The sequence below is a fragment of the Nilaparvata lugens genome, chromosome 5 (genome assembly GCF_014356525.2).
Source record: "Nilaparvata lugens isolate BPH chromosome 5, ASM1435652v1, whole genome shotgun sequence".
Taxonomy (NCBI): domain Eukaryota; kingdom Metazoa; phylum Arthropoda; class Insecta; order Hemiptera; family Delphacidae; genus Nilaparvata; species Nilaparvata lugens.
In genome coordinates, this window is record NC_052508.1 from 17273065 (window position 1) to 17297132 (window position 24068).

Here is a 24068-nt window from a genome sequence, read left to right on the forward strand (position 1 = left end):
TATTTATTTGAGAATCAGAGAAAATATAGATAGAACAAATTCGCATTCAAAATACACGCCAACAATGTCAACAGCTGATTGGGATGGCTGCAAGATAATACGCAAAGTATTATGAGTACGCAAAGTAATACTTTGCGCACTAGAACGGAAAAGTGATTCTTTGCGTTCTGTAATCAGTGCAGGAATGGTCACTTTTCAAGGTAACTGTAGGAAAAGTTATTTCTTCCTTTCAAGATGGAGGAATTTACACAACTAATGTGTCAAGTCATCAACTGATAACACATTTCCATTCATGGAATGCTGGCCCACACAATCTGTCCAATTTTCTATTTTTTTCATCACTTGCAACCCTTAATACAATTTGTTTTGTTCTTTCAAGTTGGAGGGATTTATACAATTACTGGATCAAGTCATCAACTGATAACATATTTCCATTCATGGAATGCTGGCCCACAATCTGTCAATTTCTTTCATTCTTCATCACTTGAAACCCTTAATACAATCTATTTTGTTCTTTCAAGTTGAAGGAATTTACGCAACTACTGTTTTTGGTCACCAACTGACAGTAGATTACCATTCATGATTCATGAATAAGAAAGAACGTAGTAAATAACCACATACTCGCTGATAAACAGCTTACTACTAGCCAGCAACTGCAACATTAGTAGCACGAGAATCCAATAAAATTACACGAGAAATCAATAAAATCTAGTGCTAGAAGTGTACGACAGCTCATACATTACAAGATGATAATAAAATAGTAGACAAGCAAGGCTCAGACAATATTAACAGCTTATGGCTATCGGACGTCTAGGGCGTGGCTGACTATTCCCAGGGAGCTGTTGACACAATTCCAAAGGAGTCTGGCGCTTGGATGTTGGTTAGATTGTCGTGCAAAAAGAAGCAAAACTCACTCACAATCCTAGACAACAACCTTTAGTAAGACTCCCGCTGTCAGCATAGAACAAATGGAAAGCATTGAAGTTATCTACAGAGAACACTGACAGATTAAAGTGAATATCGCTCTACAATAGTAGGACTCCCACTGTCAGCATTCATTGAATGGAAAGCATTGGAGATATCTACAGAGAACACTGACAGTATTAAGTGAATCTCACTCAAGTGAACTGCAGTTGACCGTTATTTATCCAGTTGTGCATACAGTCTGAATGGAACAGTTAGCTGAATGTATATTACGCAGCTTGCAATTACCATAAATCCTTGACAAACTGCATAGCATAAATCTGTTGACCACCTCCGCATTCTAAACCTACTGCTTATACCGATCGATAGCAATCAAATACAGAAAAATGTATGACACTTTTATTGTTGTCAATAACAACTACCTCCGACTTCCGGCCAATCATAGAACAACTACAGTAGATACATGGTATAAATTATGATAAATCTCTGTGACAGTCTGACCTATTGTCAGGAATTTCTTGGAACTCGTACATATGGCTATCAAAACAAGAATTCCATGAAATACTCTGAAGCCTTCACAACATACAACTACAAGAAAGCATAAAATGAAAAATGACGAAATAAAACAACTCAAGTGAAATTTTTCCTAGTATTTAGCTATCTCAAACGTGTAAACAACGTTGAATATTGAATGAGCCAGCACCATGACTAATATGACTTGATACTAATGAGAAAACACAACTTTCAAATATTTATTCGCATACAGAACCTGTAGATATGAACAAGCAAAATGGAAGTGTGAATAGGAAAAGTAAACATATTTTTCGCTAAAAATTATATTTGTTCAAAAGACTGAGTCCCAAAGTTCAATATTCAAGTTATTTTCGCAAACATGAGTCAACAAGCAATTGTGATTTTCAAAATTCAACCGTCACAGAGTTTGATGACACAGTATTATTTTCATAGCGATAGTTATCATTGAGTAGAATGATTAAAAGTTGATGAATAGTATACAATACAATTTGACCAATCACAAATCGACCAATACGGGAGCAGTGATTTCGTCAGCATGACTACAGCCAATGAGAGAGGAGTTTTTGTCATGACAACATCCAATAGGGTTTGAATAGGAACAAGCAGATAGAATCATTAATCAATTAATACAATAGGATATAATGGAATAATGGGAATGAAGATGAGAAAACTGTGAGGAGCTTATCAAATTTTGTGTTGATGGACATATTAAACAAATAAGAAATACAGTTGCGAAAAATTATTATGGATAACAGCCACAAAAGATCGACATAATATAAATTTCTAAGCGGAGATACCACAAATACAAATAGATCAAATTCAGAGAGAATGATATAAGATACAGATAGAGACAAAAACACAGATACAAATAGATCTGTTAGTAGATAGTAGTATCTGAAGATACTATTCAGTCAAAAGAAACAAACAAGCTTCGAAAATAAGGTCGCGTCAGCCAAATTTTTCAGTGCATATGTGACTGTTCGCACGCAACACCTGGAATCGGCGTGTGTGCCAAAGGTAGACAGAGAGAGTGAATCATGATAAAATGAGGTGATGAGAGAAACAGTTTTAGAAAGAGAGAAAGGGGTCGGTGCTACCCCAAATTACAGTTTTGGCCGGCGCGACGTTCAGACACAAATTGCGTCACAAGATTTTTGCCGTCGACATGGAATCGGGTCACGTAGCTAACATGCCACAACCTCCCCCCCCCCAACCAACCCTTCCCAACCACCAACACAACCTCACACCAAACGTTTACATGGCTCGTCTACATTTTTAAAATAAGCACTCACTGATCGCCAGACAGAGCGTGACCTTGCTCACAATTTTGGACAACAAATTTATTGTCTCATCACCGGTACAAGGATATCCTTTGAGGCGACTGCCAAACGAGTAGCATGTCAGCAGACCTCACGATATGGGGCGGAACGGAAAAAACACTAAATCATCAAATATTCCTAGCCGTTATTTGATATGCTCTTTGTAATCTTATTTACACACAAGGAATTCTTTATTCGATGGAAATGGGTTGTCCAGTGAATGTCTGCTACAAATCTACAGTCTGAGATTCTGTCAGTAGTTGCTAATTCAACAACTTATTTCGATTTAACGTTTGTACAACAGGACAACCACATATCAACAAATGTTAATTATTATCTTCATTCGAGGTGGGTCTCAGGTTTTATAGAGAGCAGTTATTTTGTACAAGGGAAATTAAATTTATTCCCAATCATATATATTATTTCACTGGGCCTACACTTAACATGTGACTGTCTAATATTGTGAGAACATTGAATTCTTCAAAACTGAAACTGTTTTGGAAAAGTCTAGTTTCACTTAGAATGGTTTTGATAATAATTCATTTTTGGCATATGAAGAATTCTTACAAATGTCAATAATTGACATTGTTATAGTTATAGAATAGTTATAGTTATAATTATTATAACAGCCTCCCCATACGGTTACGGTTATCCCATATTTAATATTATAGACTGAGCTTGAGAAAAGTAAATCATTTTTAGCTGACTTTGACTCAGAATTTTTTTACTTCATGGAATCTAGAGGAAATGTATCTTATTCTTTTGCAAATGAATTTTATGTGTGTGTCCCATTTCAAATATTCGTCCATGAGGACACCTAGAAATTTAGTGCAACTGACTTCTTTTATATTAGAACAATAACAGTTGATTGAATTGATTAAAATTACAGATAGTTAAATTGGGGTATTGATGTTATTCATAAGGAACTGTTTCACGTTCGAAGTTCAATACAGAGAACCAAGTGAACGAAATTTTCAGGCACCTTGTTGAGGAACAAGAGATAATGTATAAATCAATGATTGAAATCAATTAATGAATCATTGCATCACAATGTAAGTTTTCTCATAGATTTGATAGTATTTTAGTGAATTTTTGAACGATGAATGAATGAATTACCTTGCTGAGTTTCTCGCCCTCATGATGCGGCAGAAGCGTCCTCAGCGACTGGAATCCGGCGTTGATGGACTGCATGCGACGCCTCTCGTTCGAGTTGGCGATCTCACGTCGAATACGCTTCTCCTGCTCCATGACGGCCCCTCGTGCCCCGCTAAGGGGCGACTCCGGCCGCTCGCCGCCACTCAAACTGCAAACAAAAATCAACCATTAGTAACAATACTCGGCCAACATAACCTTTTTTGGGCCTCGTTTTTCAACAAAAATTTGGGAATGAAGTGGTAAGGGCTGTTTTTACAATTCCAATCATTCTACGATTATGTGTTTTTATGATTGAAAAATCATGTTTTTAAATGAGGAAATCTGAGTTGAAAACGAGGTTGATATTCGTTAGCAGAATATCATGAGTTAATATCATTATGTTCTTGAAGGGACGGATTCAAAGATCCAAAGGTTGAAAGAACCTCACACGTCAACCGAAGCTTATTGTGTGTCGAACTTATATCATTAGTCATCAGGAAGTTTAATAAATAGCAAGAATAATCAGAATTGTTTCAAACATCTGCATATCTTAAGGTGCGTACAGACTTTCGCTCTGCTCCGCAACCGAACGTCACTCCAGCAGAGCGATTGATGATCGACCGGGGAACAACAGTGGTTCGACCGGGGAACGCGAGAAGATCTAACATCTTCCATAACGTTCATGATGGGTGCGTGGGCGATGCGACTGTGGTTCGATGGTGGTACGAGGGAGGAGCGTGCTCGGTGCTGGTTGGAAGCGCGAATATGTGTACGCAGCTTTAAAGGTGCATTTTCGTTTGTGCGTAATTTTCCGCATTCGACGACGACAAGCATTCTTGACATTCATATTGTCCAAATTTCAAGTGTGCTAAAACAGCTGATCAAATAACTTTTCATTATTTGTGTTTATTATTCAAGAATCAAACATTTCTAATAATATCAACATATTGCCATTTAAAAGTATAAACTCAACCTCCCCCGTTAAAACATAATTGAACATAATCTTTTAGGTTATTTAAACAAACTGAAATCTATCCAATCAGAGATCTTCAACCTGTCGTGGTCGACGACGGCATTTACGCATAAACGAAAAACTAACTTTAGAATAAGAAGATAGATTACTCTTGTACTAGTAATCTAATTATCTTGATAGAAACTATCAAAAGCATTAATCTATAGCTACCACAACAATACCTCACAAAAAAATTGTTACATGGAACAGTGAATATCTTGAAAAAATCACGGAAATTGTCCCAGTAATTAGCTCTCCTGAGTGATCATGAGCTCTAAACACAAGTTTACGTGTGGGCTCATTTCTGGCGCCAATTTTCCCACCACAAATAAATTCATTGACTCAACAGAACGATATCAATGCAATCCCAGTCTGGCAGCAGAGCCACAAATGTGGGTGAACCAGTGCAGCTGAGCAAAGCACACGAGGTGAACCGCTGAGGAAAGAGGAGCAGAAGTAGGTGCAAGAGAATAAGGATGAGGGAGCAAAGATGTCGGAAGAAGAGGATAGAACAAAGAACGTGAAGTGGCATTTTTTAAAGAGAAGGAGAGGGAGATAAAAAAGGAAAAAGAGCAGGAGAATGATGATGAGGGAGCAGAGAAGTCGGATGAGAAAGATAGAAAGGAGAGGAGAGAATAGTGAGTATGAAGCATCGATGGAAGAGGAAACATTATTGATTGAGGACAGGAGCAGGATAAAAAGAAAGGATGGAGAAGGAATAAGAAGAGAGGATTGAAAAAATACAAACAAGATGAAGCAGAAGAATTGATAAAAGAACATAAGATTGTCGATGAAAAATAGCTGGAGGATGACGTTAAAGTGGGTAATGGATAAAACAGAAAGCACGAATAAAGAATACATAAGGAGAAGGTATTGACATGAGATTTGGAGAAAATGATGGCGGAGGAAAATAGAAAATTATAGAAAAAAATGAGAGACTGATGTAAGTGATGATGAGTAAAATTATGGAGGAAAAACAAAGGAGAATTATGATTAGGTTGGTAAGAAGTAGGAAAACAAAGTAGAAACGACGCGGGAAGAAGAGAAAAAGGCGAAGAACACGAAGCAAAGAAGCAAAAAATGAGGATAGAGGAAAACAAGTAGAAGACAAAGATGGAAGGTAGTGAAAAAGATGAGAATAGATGAAGAGGGAAATCAAATAGCCGAGAAGTGAGAAGAGATGAATGAGAGAGATAAGGAAAGAGATAAAAGAGTGAGACAAAAGTACAGCAAACCATGAATCGCTGCCCAGACAGACAGAGTGGGCAGAAAGTAAGGCCGGTACACACAGTACAGTAGCAAAATTAATTCCAACTGTCATAACTAGTTAAATGGAAATCAATTATGTTTCTTCATAAGAAAAGCTGACAGTTTGGAGTGAATCTCACTGGGTGGCGGTCGCGGCGGTGTAGAACTGGTCGTGTGGCCTCCTGACGGCAAGGCCGCACTCCCAGACGGCCACACTCTGCTAAGGTCAGCCAGAGCCACATCAGCTGGCCAGTCGGATATTATTGTAGGCACGTGTGCCGAGCTGAGCGAGTGTACAGTAAACTCAATTTCCAAAAGAGACAGCTCGGAACAAAGTCAACTGAATTTCAAGTCTTGCATATCCGCTCTTACTCTTGGTTAGCATAGAATAAACAATCGAAAGATAACATAAATTGATAGAGATCTAAAGAATCTATAGATGATTTATTCAATATTTTGAAAACTTTGAATATTGTAAATGTTATATTGACAATGTATAAAAATAAGTGATGTTCTTGAATTTATGAATAAACTCCTCTGGATGTGTCGTCCAACATCCAGAGAAATTATTATTATAGAGAATTTTTGAAGGTGGATATCGATTGTTGACCAAGCGAAGTGAGGTCTATGATTCAAGTCGAGGATTTGGCATTTCTCTTAATGTTTAAATGTTTATATGTTGCGCATTTACAGCGAAACGCGGTAATAGATTTTCATGAAATTTGACAGTCATGTTCCTTTTTGAATTTCGCGTCGACGTATACATACGGTTTTTTGAAATTTTGAATTTTAAGGATAATACAAAAGAAAAAAGGAGCCTCCTTCATACGCCAATATTAGAGTAAAAATCAGACAATAGAATTATTCATCATAAATCAGCTGTTTAGTGGACTATAATACTACCCGTTCAAAAACATCGAACATCTTGAAAATGTATCTAATTCTTTCCATCAACGTTGTAGACAGTTGCAGCCAGACCTGATAACAGCGCTCACACTCACATTCCGGGACGACACGTCACGGTACGATAGGACACAAGCTCTATGTTTATTTAGGATTTTTTCTAAACATTTTAAATTGATAAATTATTTATTAGTTTTTGAGAAAACATAACAACAGGTCAATGTTACTTACTGAACGCGAGGTCTACTGTTCACAGAACTACTACTTATTGAACCACATATCAACAATAATGGTAGAAATTATTTTTTATAAACTGCTACTTTTAAAAATGAAGATTTTATCTATTCATTGATCATTCTGGTCCATTATAATTTCAATATTATTCATCAATAAGACCGATAAATTTGTGAACTACACTGGATTCAATCATGCACCAGATACACTGAATAGGACGCTTCAGATTGTGCCACAATCTTCTATAAAGAGTGATTTTCAATTATTCCAAATAATATAGATAATAATAAACCTTGTATAACATAGTACGTCATAAGAGTACTAAATAGGTATATATTGTGCAAAAATATAACATGCGTTTACAAGTATAGTCTTTAGGATCATCAAGTCACTTAAGAAACGGATAAGTAATGAAAACGGGAATGAGCTAACTACCACGACAGGTTGAATGACTTATATGAAGATATTGATGATTATCTAACCTGATTAATCTATTCTGATCCAATCACTAGCCATTCAATTTCAATTTGCTGGAAAAACTTTTGAATGAATAGATGTGAATTTGATTGAAAAACAGCGAGGGTATCACTTGATGTATGAGTAAGAACTTAATAAAGGGAATGAGCTAACTACCACGACAGGTTGAATGACTTATATGAAGATATTGATGATTATCTAACCTGATTAATCTGTTCTGATTCAATCACTAGCCATTCAATTTCAATTTGCTAGAAAAACTTTTGAATGAATAGATAATTTGATTGAAAAACTGCGAGTGTATCACTTGATGTATATGAGTAAGAACTTAATAAGTTGAGTTAAAGCAGAGATCAAATTATTACTTTTATTTTAATAATATTCACAGGTTTTCAGCTGTGAATAACAAATAGTGAGTAGGTTTTTGATTTTGTATTCAATTTTTTTAAATAAGTGCAATATTTCTAAAGTTTTTAATTTATTGTGATACATTCTGTGATTCATTTATAGAGTATAAAATCAACTTTCAAAATTCAAAATTTTGAATCATCATTTCTGAAACGGAAATCAAGTGCCGAAGCAGTGTGTGATTATATAACCTTATCTTTTGGACAACGTTAACATTTTATCAACATTTTTGGACGGAAATAGTACAGGCTTAGCCTAGTTTTTCCTCCAATGTCATAATTGTATTATGATTATAGTATTTTATACAATAAATAAATAAAAATAAAATAAAAAATAGAAATAAATTTCCTCTATGGTTAAAGTAATATGTGTTAAAGTAAAGTGCCGGTGAATGAGACATTCAAAACGTTTACTAATCAATTCGTTTTTTTCAACAAACACAGCTGACACAGGATAGAATTGAGGTTATGTTATTTTTGAAGCGAGCGAATAAAGATAGGAAACGTTTTATCATGTTGTTGGATGATGTGAGGGGGGGGGCGTCAAATTGTTGACTCCCTATTGGCGAACAAGTGAACAGCAATGGAGGGTGTGGGGAGGGTGGGGGAGCGGTATCAGCTGATCTGACTGTCTGGCTGTCTCTCACGGGAAATGACTCACAATACAACCCTGACTACAACCTCACTCACTCACTCACTCACTCATTCATACTCTACGCTCTCGCTCTTACACACTCGGCAAATCAACGAACGAGGCCACCACGTTATCAGTGAACGGTCTAGCCCAAGCGAATGTCAATGTAGTCACTGACTTCTCTTACAATCACAACTATTGAAAATGACTACAAAAACGAATGAAATTTAGAAGTAAGGAAATTTTAATAGGGCTACTTGAATGATTAATTATAGAGAATCACTGGTACCATAGTTATATTTATAAATATATAACTTCTATTAGTTAAATATATTATTTATTTATTTGATCATCAGAATTACACAACTTATAGAAAAGTACCACAGGCTTATAGGTAATGTCGCCCTTTTCAAAGGGTGATTTTCTATAATAAGATTCATGAATAACGCAATGAACAAATAATTATGGGTGTAAGAACCTTTATAAGATGAAAAATCGATGGTAGGGACTCATACGACACTGGTTTATAGAGTTTTCTAAATGATAGCTACTCATTATGGTTCTTTTGTTGCAAGTTGAATGTTTACACATAATTCTAATGAGGATTCACAATAATCTACAGAAATATTGAACCCAGTAAGTTGCATTGACGCTACTCGATATGAATAACTGTTTCTAATCGAATGGCCGACGTATGTAACGTAAATTATTCAACTAGTAGTTCTGTGAACAGTAGACCTCACGTAGTATTCTCATCCACAAGTACCTGATTGAAACTATAGACCTTATGGAAATACAGCAATAGACTGGCTTCTCCACACATTATGTGTAATCACTTGTCAGCTGATTTATGATGAATAATTCTATAATAGTCTGATTTTTACTCTAATATTGGCGTATGAAGAAGGCTTCTTTTTCCTTTTATATTACCCTTGAAATGCAAAGTTTCCAAAAACCTTGTATATACGTCGACGCGCAATTAAAAAAGGAACATACCGTACCTGTCAAATTTCATGAAAATCTATTACCGCGTTTCGCCGTAAATGCACAACATATAAACATTTTAACATTATATTAAGCGAATTGCCAAACCGTCGACTTGAGTCTTAAGCTGCGTACACATATTCGTGCTTCCAACCCGCACCGAGCACGCTCCTCCCTCGTACCGCCCTCGTACCACCATCGAACCACAGTCGGACCGCCCACGCACCCATCATGAACGTTACGGAAGATGTTAGATCTTCTCGCGTTCCCCGGTCGAACCACTGTTGCGCCCCGGTCGATCATCAATCGCTCTGCTGGAGTGACGTTCGTTTGCGGAGCAGAGCGAGAGTCTGTACGCACCTTTAGACCTCACTTCGCCCAGTCAATTAACCTGACAGTTTAGTTTAAGAAATATCCATATTCAGTTTGTGTTTGGATAATCAGACTGGTAAATTACAAAGTCGAACAAAGAAACTGTACCCAGTTTCCAATTACATAACAAAAACCAGGCCGCGTTTTCAAATTCAGTCTTCTGAAAAATACCTGACGTTGTCTGTAATCACGTCAAAAATGAAAACATCTTAAAGAGTTTAGGTTACTAGAATTCCATAAGATTCTTTAAAATCTCACATTGGTAGGAACCAACCCAAAATTAGTAAACAATGTAATAATCTATACGAGCATATAAACCATATAATTAACCTGACAGTTACGAACACAACCAGACATTGCTGGAAGGGAGAAGAAAATTACATAGGAAGTAACACGTTACTCTGCCTTGAGACTGCGGCTACACTGTCAAGGTACTTCGGATACAGCTGTTCAACTTTTTCCCTTCCAAATGCCATACTGTTGGCCTTCATCCATGCAAAGTTTTAGTAATTCAACTATGAAAATGAATAGATTGGAATATTTAGATGTGTAAATCATAAGTCGGGGTCAATGATGCAGACAAGATGACCGTGTTACAAACGTGTTGTCCATGAGCACATTTTTGAATTAATTTCATTAACATAAAGCACACAATGTGTTTATATTTATATGTGAATCATTTCATGTAGCATCACACTTCCAACATATGAAGCTGTGAAGACAAAGAGGGAGAATGAAGATGAGGACAGGAAGAAAGACAAAAAATCAGATAAGGTAGTGAGAGTGAGTTAAGGAAGCATTTGAACATTCTCCAAACTTTCAAATAAATATTGGTAGACTGCACGACTCCAAAGCCCGACTTCAGACCTTGAAAGACGTAGGCCTATATTCAACGTCGATGAAGCTATTCAAGTATTCTACTACTTTTCTAATGGTTCTTCATTTTTAACATAACTCATGTTTGATCTAAAGAATCAGTCTGTTTCCATTCTCTCCGGATATTCGTGATACTTGAAATCTATGATGATTTAAAAATACAAGGACCACAACAGTACAGTATTTTATCAATGCTGAATTGATATACCAGATGGAAGTAATCTCTCTCAAATTAATATTTATTATTGAACGGAAATCCAAATTAAGTTCTGTAAATCACCCCGAAGACTTCTGCTACTGCAAATATTGACAACAGGTAAACAGCTAGATGGAAATTCGACGAGTGCTAAAATTTTATTCTTTATGTTTAATTCAATTCCCACATCTCTCAATTTCTCATGAATATCAAGTAAGTATCTTTTTGAAACTTGACAATCAAGAATCTCTTGCTTTTAGTATGGATTCTCTCCTGATGTTGATGACTAATATTTGAACGTAATATCTATGACGTAGACTTAACCCACTTGGCAAGTGAACAATTGAGGTGTAAAGCAGGGAGGGCTGTAGTCGTCCGTTTGGAACACAATTAAGAAAGTTCAGTCTTTCAATCCAGTTCAATCAATCCTAAGAAAAAATTAGACATTTCAACGATTTATTCGTGTGTATTGTGATTTCTGGAGGATGTATGTATTCAAATCTGAATTGAAATTTGTTGATAAATGTTCAAGAAAGGAAAAAGATGAAGATGATAATATCAGGAGTCCAAGCAGCATTTGTATTGAGAGGTTGGTGAAAGGTTGAAAGAGTAAACTGCCAAGTTTCTCGTCCTATCTTATTCTAATCTTCTTTCAAGTCAAGTAGAGTAGCATTGAGAAATAGTGAAACAAAAACAAAATTATGACGAATATTGGAAGAAATCACAAAAATGATGATAATAAATTACAAGGAGGAGAAGTATTAGTGTTAGTGACTGCGTGACTGATAGAAAGAGTAAACTGATACTGGACCAAGAATTGCGGTGCGAACCATGGGTGTGGAGAACCGAAACAAGAGTAATAATGATGATGAGTGAATATTGCAGCCAACGATAGAGATGAAGATAACATGGATAATATGAGGAGTAAAAGAGACAGCAGTTATATTGGTGTTGATAACTGGTTGAAAGTTGAAAGAGTAAACCGATACTGAGTGGGCCAGGCCAGCTGTTCTGGTTACTGGTTAGTGCTGCACCGGACCCCAAAATAGACCTTCCAAAGTCGATGCCTTGCGGCTTCAGCGGCCGAATTATTTTTGGCAACAGCACTCATGTTTCTTCCATCCTCACTTCCACACTTCCGAGTGTGAGTCTCGTCTGAGAGCCTGCACACTCCAATCAATCTCAAAAATAGGAGCCGATATTTCAACCAAGCGTGTTCCTGTTTTCGCAATCTCCTGCTTACTATGAAAATAGATTTGTCTGTCTGCTGTGTTCACAGCTTACTGTAGTCTAAATAAGTAGATTTCACTGTAACCAACATAAACTTTCAGCATTTATTTGTAGATAGCTGGAAATTGAACACTCGTTTACCTATTCATCTATAATTTCTGACTAATTCATGTAAGTGATGATAATATCCTACTCATGATCATAGAAGAATAATGTATTTCCGAATTCTGATGATATTGATACTACTCTGACTAATTCAAGTAAGTGATGATAATATCCTACTCATGATCATAGAAGAATAATGTATTTTCGAATTCTGATGATATTGAACAGATAATATTAACTCTTTGTTCCAGTCTTATAGGAGAATCAACAAGAGACGCGACAACTATTGTATTTCAATGTGCAGCTACAGAAATGTCCATGAATTGTTCAAGATTCCTTTGGATACTTGAATTTCTTTGGAGATTTCTTATGAAATTTGGATACGCAGAATTCTCCTGATTAAGAATTTCATATAAAGCTATTTTTCTCTTCCTTCTGTTGTATTTTTACCCCAGCTATTAGATTCTTTTTCAAGAAGGTAACTTAGTTAAAAACTGTTTTGCAGATTTGTAATCTTTCAATATTGGTTCAGTCTACAGTTCATTCATAACATTTTTTGTCGGCACAAAATCTGAAATACATGAGAATAATCATCATCTCCATTAGTGAAAACCCTATGAAAGAGCAGATTTCAAACTCATAAACCTACGAAGCATAAATGATTATTAAGTTTTGAGATCAAGTAATGTAGTAATAATTACAATACGAAATCAACACCAATTGGCTCAAGGATGTTTTCTTCTCTGTTCCCAGACTGACTAGAGTAACATTGGGGAATTATGTCAGGAGATTCTGTATATATCAAAGTAACTACGTCAGAGGAACAGATTGTTTACGTTCGTCCTACGTCATACAATGTTCCTGAACTTTAATCAAATACGAACAGCATCCAATATCCGCTAGTAACTGTAAGAAATTAGGCGCCAACATCTATATAAAAGCAGTTAATCAAATGTCAGACGGTGTTTCAAAAATAGACAGCATGAATTACTAATACTCAACAAACAGCTCTTCTAGTTCAATTACTCTAGAAACAATAAATTTCACCGAAGCAGACACGCAAATAGATACTTGATTTGAATGATGATACTGTGTCACTGATAGCCTTCTATTTATTTACCTTCCGAAACGAATGCACTTATTATCAAAGTCTTCATCTCGCATGCCATAATCGCATACGTCGGCCAGTGACGAGCTCTTTTTTATTTCAACGCACATTTGTTCGTTCTGAGGTGTATAGGGCGCTCCCAGGAACGAGTTTGAACTGCGAAGATTCGAATTGATGATTAGATTGAGGATTAGTTGAAGATTTATAAACTAATATTAGAATAGAATAGAACTTTATTAACATAATTCAGACAATACAAAAAGAGAAAAAGAAAACTCATTCACAAAAACAGCTCGTTTGAAAAATGAATTCAAAATAACATAATATGTTCTCCTTCGACAAAGTGAAAAAAGTTCTTTAGGCTTGGCCGAAGCCGTCAGCCGGGTCAAATAAACTAATATTAAATAAATATAAAAATTAACGTAAATAAATAATTCTTCAAATATTGAATGATTTATTTTTGAACCACATGTGATTTTTAAAATTATATACTTCTCAAATCATATCAATTACAAACTCCAAAACGTGATGTTTTATGACACTATTCTGATAGATTAAAAAAGGCTAGATTCGAGAAATTGAATTTGAAATATTTCAAAGAGAACATTCTGAATTTGAGAGGTAAAAGTTATCCAATAAGAATAAGAATGCCTATAACTTTTTGTTTGCTACATTACATGTGCAGTCAATTATCTTCCAATAAAATTGACAAGACACTTTCTATGAGAGTTTTCAAGAATGATATTTTGAAATAATATAACATTAGTAATTGAATATTTGAACAACACATTTTACAATGAAACTATATAGAAGCAATCTACTACATAAGATTAAATATAAATAATTAGGCTAAATCCGTTTGCAGAGAAGCTATTTCAGAGAATCTGTTCAACTATAAAGCTGAACAAAAAATATGTTTGTAAAAACGTAGAATACTAATTAAACTAATATAATTGAATGAATCGAACATAAGTAAAGTTTGACTGAACACAACTGATTTTATCAAGAAATTTTCATTTTCAAATAAATCTCTCAACAAGCTCTGTTCAATGTATCATCCCACCACAGTTTGATTGAACACAACTAAATATTTTCAAGAAATTCTTATTTTGAAGAGACTCTCCTTTCAACCTTCTTCCTACCAACAGAGCAGCTGAAGATTTCAAAAAATCAGCTCAATAGTCCAAAGAAAAGAATCTCGATACAATGGACAACGATCTTCTTTTGTGAGAGCGGGAAAATTGGAGCATCAGCAGCAGCTGGTTTTAGCCAAAGATGGTCGCTCAAGATTCTGTCTCAAAGAGCGCGGAGGAGCACAACACAGAAGAATGAAGAAGACGGAGAAGAAGAAGAATGAAGAGAGCATCTCACCACGGACATCCCAACGGGGCCCTCCTACTACAAGACACGCGCATTCACCATCGCAAGCATGTTCGAGACAAAGAGCCAGGTTGCCTCGCCGCGCGGGAAAGTACAGTCCCAGCATGTTGTAGTACCTGCTGGAAGATAGGAGAAGCAGAAATATCCAGAACCTGCCGGGAACCGACTAAGCAGCCGGCAGCTCAAGAAGGAACGGCCTTGAACGAAACAATGACCCCCTCGCTGTACCCCCCTAGCGTCCCGACCCGCCCGAAACGCAACCGTCAGTCTAAATATAGAAATATCCCACGTACCCCAACATCCTCTTTCGTCTTTTTCTAGTATTCACTTCCATCGGAACTCAGCTCATCGCGACCGCCACACCACACTAATCAACGCAACAACTACATCTCCCACACAAATAATAATTACTCTACTGTTCACCGGAATGATGGACATTTTTTCAACCATAAATGGGAGAAACCAAAGTTCAACTCAGTTCAGGAGTGTCTTCAACAAGAATATGAAGTGCATTTCACTTGCTGCACAACAGCAGTGTGTGGAGATTTATCAAAGAGTGTAGAATGATAAGCAGAACAGAATCTCTTCCGAAGAAAAATATACGCAAAAATGGACAGAGAACCATTGGATTTATTTTGTTGCAGCAACGCATCCTCAATACAAACACAATATGGAGTCTGGGGTTTGTAAGATTTTGTGATACAACGGTATGATTCAAATCATCATTCCAGTCAATCCATCTTTTCAAAGATCTTGGTAAATCTGCATTACTTTTTCCTAAACTTTTGTTTTTACACAGATTTGTGGTTTTCATCAGATTACTTACAAGAAGTCACACTTCCTCAACAGTACATTTTACCAATTTGTTATTAATAAGATTAGTGATAATTGATTTCTTTTATAACTATTGATAAAGTATTTTCTCAGAATATTCCCTCACAAGTGGTGAACCCCCCCTCCATCACAGGTGAAAAGCACGACTTTGTGTACACTCGTGTCAATTAAAACACATGACAAGCCAATTATAATATACTAATTAAACGGATCCTTCACGAATGATAATAATTACTGTTGTTGTTAAAACTACACATAATTGGTTTATATGTTTGCCGCATTTTCTTCACAATTGCGTGAGTTTGTTGAGTTGCATGATGAGCTTTTCTCATTCTATCCATTTGAATTCACACAAAATTTCTCTTCATTTTCTTGATTCTTGTGTGACTGCTCGCTTGAGCGTATGATGCGTGTCAGCGTATGTATACTCCACCTACTCTTCTTCCACCTCCTCCTCCAATTCTACCAAGTATGTGAAAAATCTCAGCCTGAATTATTTCACGCTCACTTGGCGATCAGTTTTTATTACTACAATCCCACACTGAGCTTTGCGTTTCCACCATTGCGTATCAACGAATGTATGACCTCTTTGCTGAGTTTCATTAGAGAGCGTCCTTTTTTCACCAGGTCATATTCCAGACTACAGCTACAACCTCCTAAACAGATTACTGCTTCAAATATCAATTCTCAACTATATTCTTGTCATTGGAACTCTGGAAGCGTTCAAACTAAGGACTTTCTATCTTTGAAATTCTAAGTATGAACATGAACCGAAATTTGGCGTTTCGTTTCTGGTTATCAGTTTATGTGGGCCTAAACCAGGTGTAATTGTATTGAAAGCTGTACAGGTAAATGGAAAACGAAATGTGATATTTATCAAAGTACGATTATATTTGAAATGAAATGAAGGGAATGTGTCTTATCAATTTCGTTCACATTACAATCATCACATTTCAACCATAGTAGTAGGCTTTCACATTGAACAACTGCAGGTGAACTGTTCTTAAACTAAGAACTTATTCACAAACCAATAGAAGAGAGCCTCTTGCAAGCTCAAGTTATAAGAGTTCCTAGAACAATTTCAATCATTGACGCGATGTTTCAGAGTGTGAAGTGTATTTACAATAGTTAATACAACAGAAATATTAAACATCACTTCACTTATATGGGTTACTTTATTCAAATTAATAAAAACAATATAAAACTTGTAGTACCCTTGAGCAAAAAGGGTCAGAACATAGTAACAGAAATATAGTATTTTTGAGCCAATGAAGGAGAAAGAATAGATAATTGATTGTATAAAAGATTAGGTTGGTGAATATCAACATGAACATCAATAATAACTAGGTCAAGTACTTCATTATGCACGAAAATCACATGGAAAAGTGATCGATTTTAAAAATGTTCTATATCCTTATCCTTCTTACTCATTCACTTTCTTCAGTATTGCTAATTCAAACTACAAATTCTATTCATTTTTTTCAAATAAAACGTACCTAATTAAGCTCAAAAATTAAATGGAAAAGTGATAGATTTCTTTACATTCCTTTCACTCATTCATATTCTTCAGAATTGCTAATTCAGACTATAAATTATATTATTTTTGTCCAACATTTTTGTAAATACATCCTTTCATCTCGAACTTTGAACTACAATGTAAAATATCTGAATGACGCATAATATGAACTAAATCTTGGAAATGATTTAAAACAAATACAATCTCCAGAGATGAAAGATTACTGAGAAACACTAGATGACAGTCTTCAACGAATACAGCAATTTGACTGAATATCAACGAGTGCATTTCGAGTTCTCGGAGACGAAATTGCAATTTATCTGATGACTAAATAAGGCGGTGAAATGAAAGCCGACGAAATCCAAGACCAAAAACATTAAACTGTTCAACGACCAATAACTCACTGTCTTCCAAACAGACAGCGCACATGTGATTTGCGATTATGCGCCTTATATAGTTCACCAAACAGGATTCAAGCCAAATTACCATCAGCAGAGAACAAGATAGAAGATGAGATAGAGAGAAATAGAAACGAAAAAATGCAGAATGCCAGCTTTCGACTTTGAGTGCACATCTGTCATAATATGCACAGGCATAAAAACCTACGTCCTATTTTACCAAGTCACGTTTCAATGGCATTTTACATTAACGTCGAATAATTATCGCACGCAAGAGGCTGCGTTTTACGACCGGTAACGTTATTGAAATAGCAAACTAACAGAGACTCATGCCAATGACTTCGGATTTTCTAAATCGGGCTGCATAGTGCTTGTGCAGTTATGGCCAATAATACTCAATAGTTAGCAATAACTCAATCTCAACTGAAATAACGGTAAAAAAGTGCAGTTCTGTTTAAAACGAATAATGAGACAAACAGATAAACGTTTGACAAGAAATAAGATCCCAATATTGAATGAGTTCATTTCAGTTTTAGATATTCTCATCTTTGCAATCAACGAAGGAACGAAGCAGACCAGAAGTAACAACAAACATGAATCAAGAAAATCTTCATAGGTGCTGAGAAATCAACAAGATTCAAAAATTAGTTTTTCGCTACTGCAGAATAGTGAACACAACTTCAAATTATGTTTTAGTGTACGAATGTAAAAAAAAAACACCGAAAATTTAAATACATAATTAAATTGAGAGAGGGAAGAAGGACATTTTTCATTTTCTTTCAATTACAGGACAATAAACGGCACCCAGACTTGTATTCTACGAAAATAACCAGTGAACTGGAAAATTATTTCCGTCAGAAACGCAAACAAAACGCACCTGCAAGTGACAAGTCGAGCGAGTATGTTGACTCAGATGTGCTACAAATTACCGAAAATATGAAAACGGTGGTGAAGAACAGGCGACAGACGATCATCAACCGTTTTCTTTGAACAGAAGGAAAATTTCTTTGAAAAGAAGGGAAATTGGTGGCAGTTGTCCAATCATGTACGTCCGTCCGCACTTTTTTCAAACTAGTCTACATTAATGAGCGGAAGAAGTTTCTCAATAAGACAGGCGCGACGAGTAATAATAGTCTGCTGGAGAAAGAAACAGCCGAGCTCAGAATTAGCAGCTACTATAAATTTACACCATGAGGTGTGGTCGCCAGACGGAGTTGCTATTAAATTGAAAAGGCCTTATTGCTTAGTCACAGGGTGCCTGGAAGACACTTTACATGTTTACTACGGGAGGAGCAGACATGTTTCCGTTTAGTTCTATTTACAAAGCGGAAGTATCGATAAATATGCTTACTCAACACTTCTATTTCAGTTCCAATACACGTGCAAAATGATCTAATGGATGTTTAGCTCAAACAAGTTTCCAGTAATAATTTCCATCCAATGAAAGATGCCCACTACCTATTCTACCTATTTGAAACCTTCCTCAATCGAACATAATCGGAATTGAATGGCTCCAATGTAGGACAGTTGACTATAATCAAATTAACAGAGCAAACCTCTTCAAACTGAATTCACTTAGTTCCCCGGCTAAAAAACATTATAATTTGTTGAAAATGACTTCTTTTCAAATGACAAATTCCATGTTGAAAGGTTTATGCCAACAAAATAGAGAAGTAGGTACAGTACAAGATAAACTTACGACATCCAAATAATAAAAATCAGAACACAAATTACATTTAACTTTTATTCCAACTAATGGAGAAGTAGGTGCAGTTCAATATAAACTTACTTCATCCAAATAATAAAAATAAGAACACAGATTACAAGAAAACCATAAAAAATGTATCCCCTTACTCTAGAACCACCATACCATTGTCTGGAACTCACCTAAACAATAATTCACTCATCATAATCAACAACTACATACTTCATGCACAATCTCGGCATGATCCTCCTAATCAAGCTACAAAATCAGATTTCAGCTTCACTCTCATAAACTAAATGCACAGACCACAAAATAGTCCAGTACAATAGATACGATGGAGAGTTCATATATTCTACTAATAATTGAGTGTTCTACGAGGAATAGGTCACATTACATTCTATTAATAGTTCATAGTTCATCTATTAAACAAGGGTTGAACGATGTCAGGTGACCACAAAACGACGCGGTTATGTAATACAACTCTACTATGGCCCGATTTCACTCGATCCCTCCCCTTCCCACACCGCTACACCTCTTCACCCATCGTTCTAGTCAAAACAAGACGGTACGTGGTCCAGGTCAAACGGGTGGTAGAGGATGATGGAGCAGGATGAGTAGGAGTAGGAGGAGAACATAAGACCACAGTCTAGTAAACACACCACAATGTGATGACCCGAAACTAAAGCACCATAATACGGAAGTAGAACAAGTGACAGAGCAGGAGGTGTGGGGTGGGGAGGGGTGTTTGAACCCTTTTCATTCAACGTAGTAGGCCTAACAACGTGGAAGCTACGCGCAATATTTTCGCTCTAAGCTGTCAGTTTTACAGAAAACTTGCGAAGGTTTGGACAGTTTGATAATCATTTATCTTTCCTTCCTTTTGCCATTGAATCTGTTATCACGCACCGCCATGTTTTCTACGCCTGTCAATTTTACACGGCTGACAATTTCACAAAGAATGGTTAGCACGTCTCCCTCAACAATAATTTTCGGTCAGAGCTATTGACACTAAGCCTATAGTAGCTGCTCCATCTTTGCATTATTCAGTTTTTGTCAAGTCCAGTAAACGGTGCTGACACTATCACCCAACACCCAAATTACAGCTATCATGCATAACATCGGTTTTCAATAACTTCCTGCTTCACACTGTTCAATTTCGGATCATATCAGGATCAACTTGACTTACTAATTGACTGATAGAAATGCAGTAATAAATAACCGACGGTAGTAAATCATTAAGTTAGTGAATGTGATAGTCTAATAGTGAGAAAACTATGGGTTCAAAATAAGCAATTTCGCTAGGATTTCTGCAAAACCCTAAGTAAAGCGCGAATGAAACAGAGACGTAAAAATGAAACTTTTGAAATTGGAAACTGGGGTTCAAAAAATTCAATATCTCAAATATTACAGTTTCAAGAAAGAAATACTGTTACTTTTATTTAAAACTCTTTTCTTCAATCGAGCCAGATCTTGTAGTTCATGACATGAAGAGCATACAATCATGCATGCATGCATGAAGAGCATGAATTAGAGCATAATGTGACACCACATTTCTATCTGGAAGAGTTAGAAGTACGCAAGTGGATACAGAGATTGGGCATGAAAGGTAAAGGTTACTTCCACATAGTTTATTAAATTACAGTACTTCTTTCAGGACTAGGAATAACAAAATTCAATTAGGAACAGTTTTGGACTGTGCTTGTTCCCCCAATTATTTTAATGAATAAATAAATGAATTATGAAAACTTCTTGGAAGTGTTGAAGAGTTGAAAAGAACAATACTGTATATGAGAAACACCTCCATAGATCCAATAATTTTACTTGAAACCAGCAAACAATAAAAATAAACTCTAACCTGTTATCATCAATAATGATGGATTGATCAGTGTCATCGTTGAGAGAGGCAACGTAATCCAGAAATTCGTGCATAGCAAGTCAACTAAGAGTAACTGATTGTAATAAAAAACAGTGCAAATGTGAATAAAATGTTTCAATTTTTAAATCAACGTGAGACACACTTTCTATCATTACTGTCGACCAGAAACTGTCCAAGTAAACAGCTGCCAGATTCCAACAGCTGCAGCAAGAAAACAGGAAATGCAGATTGCGATATGGGAGGGCGACTAAAAAAGTCGAAATTTAAAAAACCAGATTTCTCTGAATGATGCCAACATCCACCTTACCGGAATCGTTCCAACGACAATTCGGAAACTGGGTAAACTCCAAAATGGAATTATAATTTCGGGGAGAAAATGCAATAATCGGAGAAAGAAAGGGGGAACGAGGAGAAGGAGAGCGATTGACGACTGCCTTGAACAACCCTTTCAAAGCATCTCCGACATTCCGTCGGCTGCAAGTAGGGCGCGATTCAACCAGTCACTTCAATGGGACAGACTAAAAAAAAGACACAAAACTGGTTTCTCGATGTATCCAAACCTCATTCTTAGCAACGATTCACTCTTATTCACCGACCACCATTGTCCCGTTGGCTGCGAGGCCGTTGTTTCAGTCCAAGTAACGACCAAACAAGAGAAAACCGATCTCCCTGTCTGGTTTGGTTGCACAACCACCTCCTATCCTCAACAAATTGCAAACCTAAAACTGAGATATTTGAGAAACATGGCCAGCCTGGAATACTGAGAACCTGAATGAATAAGTCTCTTCAGTATGCACACTTCATTGAACTCATGATGAAATTTGAGACCCAGGTCAAAATTAAAATACTGCAAATAAAAAACTGGCTTAGGAAATTATGAAATATTTATGAGTTGAAATTAGGTACGCCAAAGATTCCCAGAAAATGTGATTTATATAGTCGGATTATCTTCAGACTGTCAGCATTGGTTGAATTGGAAGCATTGATGTTTGTACATAAGAAATGCTGACAGATTCAAGTGAATCTCACAATAGTAACAGAACACTCCAGGATAGAGTATAACATAAATATCTACATTCGAAACCCGCAATGGAACTATCAACTAAAAATACTGAATGAATGAAGCTTATATAATTTGGACAATACTCAAATCATTTGTGAAATGACACTATCAGTTTCGTTCTACCATTTAGTATGTAGTATATTGTTCCGCAACATATCTCAATAGTTCTACTTCTAAAAGAGAGGTTCCTGGTTTGATGGTTTTGCTGGATGCAAGATGCAGAAATTCAAAAAGTGACTGAATTTTAGTCCAATATTGCAAGTGAAGATTGTTGGGGCTGAAGCCCGTCTGTTTTCTATAGTGAGATCCACGTTATAACGGCAGAACAACGTTGCCAATCCTCTGCCTTGTCAATGCCTTCTATAGACGGTAGCTGATATAGGTTTATTGATGTAATACTAAGTTCATTCTCGTTTGAAATAATCAATTATATTTTATTGAGCACAAAATTATATTTTTCAATAATTTCATAATGAAGAATCAAGATGAAATATTATGTTTATTAATTATTAATTCTACATTGTGAAAAGACGATCTAGCAACAGAGCAATGCGAGAAAGAGATAAGGCTATCCACTTTGTTGAATGATAGACAAGGATAGCAATGCCATTGCTAATCAAACACTGCCATTTTAACGTGAACCTCACTATAGATTTTGTAATGCTTGATCACATGAGTTAGCCTAATTGATTTTTTAGACTCTGACAACAAAATTACCCCTTTTACACTACAACCATTTCTTTGGATCATTACATCAAAGTCTAAAACACTCACCAGTCTTACAGCAGTTCCCATTGAAAGGTGCCAAATTACCGACTGTTAATGATAAAATAGTCAAGATCATCTATCAAGGGAAGATCACATTTCCGCTGCTACAGGCTTGTGATTAGGAAGTCACATGAAAGAATGAGAAGATGAAAGTACAGTGTTGAGAGCCAATAATACGCCCACTACACGCTGTCGATTCCAATTAGATGCAATCCTTGTCCCTGTCTCTTTGGCATGGCGACATTTGTAATTGGGGCCTTAGCTTCGGTTACCCTTACCAAAGACTCACTCACTCTCTCTCTCTCTCTCTCTCTCACTTCATTATCTACTCTGTATCCCGAGAACATCATTGTAACGTTGAACATCAACTACTGGCAATATACCAACCCTTCACCTGTTGATAGTACTGTTAAGGGATACAAGGTGATCTTCTACAGAGAGATTCAAGTAAAGCTGTCAGCGTTTGTTAGATAGATAGATATATTTATTGATAATTGTTACAAGGCTGTTGCCTATGGTAACATTTACAAAAATTGGCAATAAAATTAAATCAAACTTAGGAGATAAATAAATATTTAACAGTTCTGCATCAGTATAATACATTACAAATACAGTATCAAAGTAAATAATATAGTATATATTAAGCCATTAACATTATACTAGATCACATTAGCAATACTGGAGGAAAGAAAAGTTGTTATTTGCATCCATGTGGAATGAAACTTATCATGGAAGTATCCCATGAAATATTATACTTCATAATACTATACAATAGAGGGTAGATGAATGGAGAGCACTGATATTGGAGAACTGAAGTCATTGTATTCAAAT

The 24068-nt window shown here is 36.1% G+C and overlaps 1 protein-coding gene across 6 annotated transcripts in view; it reads right to left on the reverse strand.

Moving 5' to 3' along the window:
- The window catches only part of LOC111059498 (helix-loop-helix protein 11), a 100437-nt gene that overhangs the window by 67268 nt on the left and 9101 nt on the right, over window positions 1–24068 (reverse strand). For 4 of the 6 annotated variants that reach the window (XM_039427775.1, XM_039427774.1, XM_039427772.1 and 1 more), the window contains exons 2-3: window positions 13710–13853; window positions 3894–4080 (exon numbers count right to left, since the gene is read on the reverse strand). In XM_039427775.1, the coding sequence (XP_039283709.1) occupies window positions 3894–4080; window positions 13710–13853 (331 nt within the window). The remainder of the gene's footprint in view (window positions 1–3893; window positions 4081–13709; window positions 13854–24068) is intronic. The other 2 variants (XM_039427777.1, XM_039427776.1) reach the window with 1 other exon arrangement.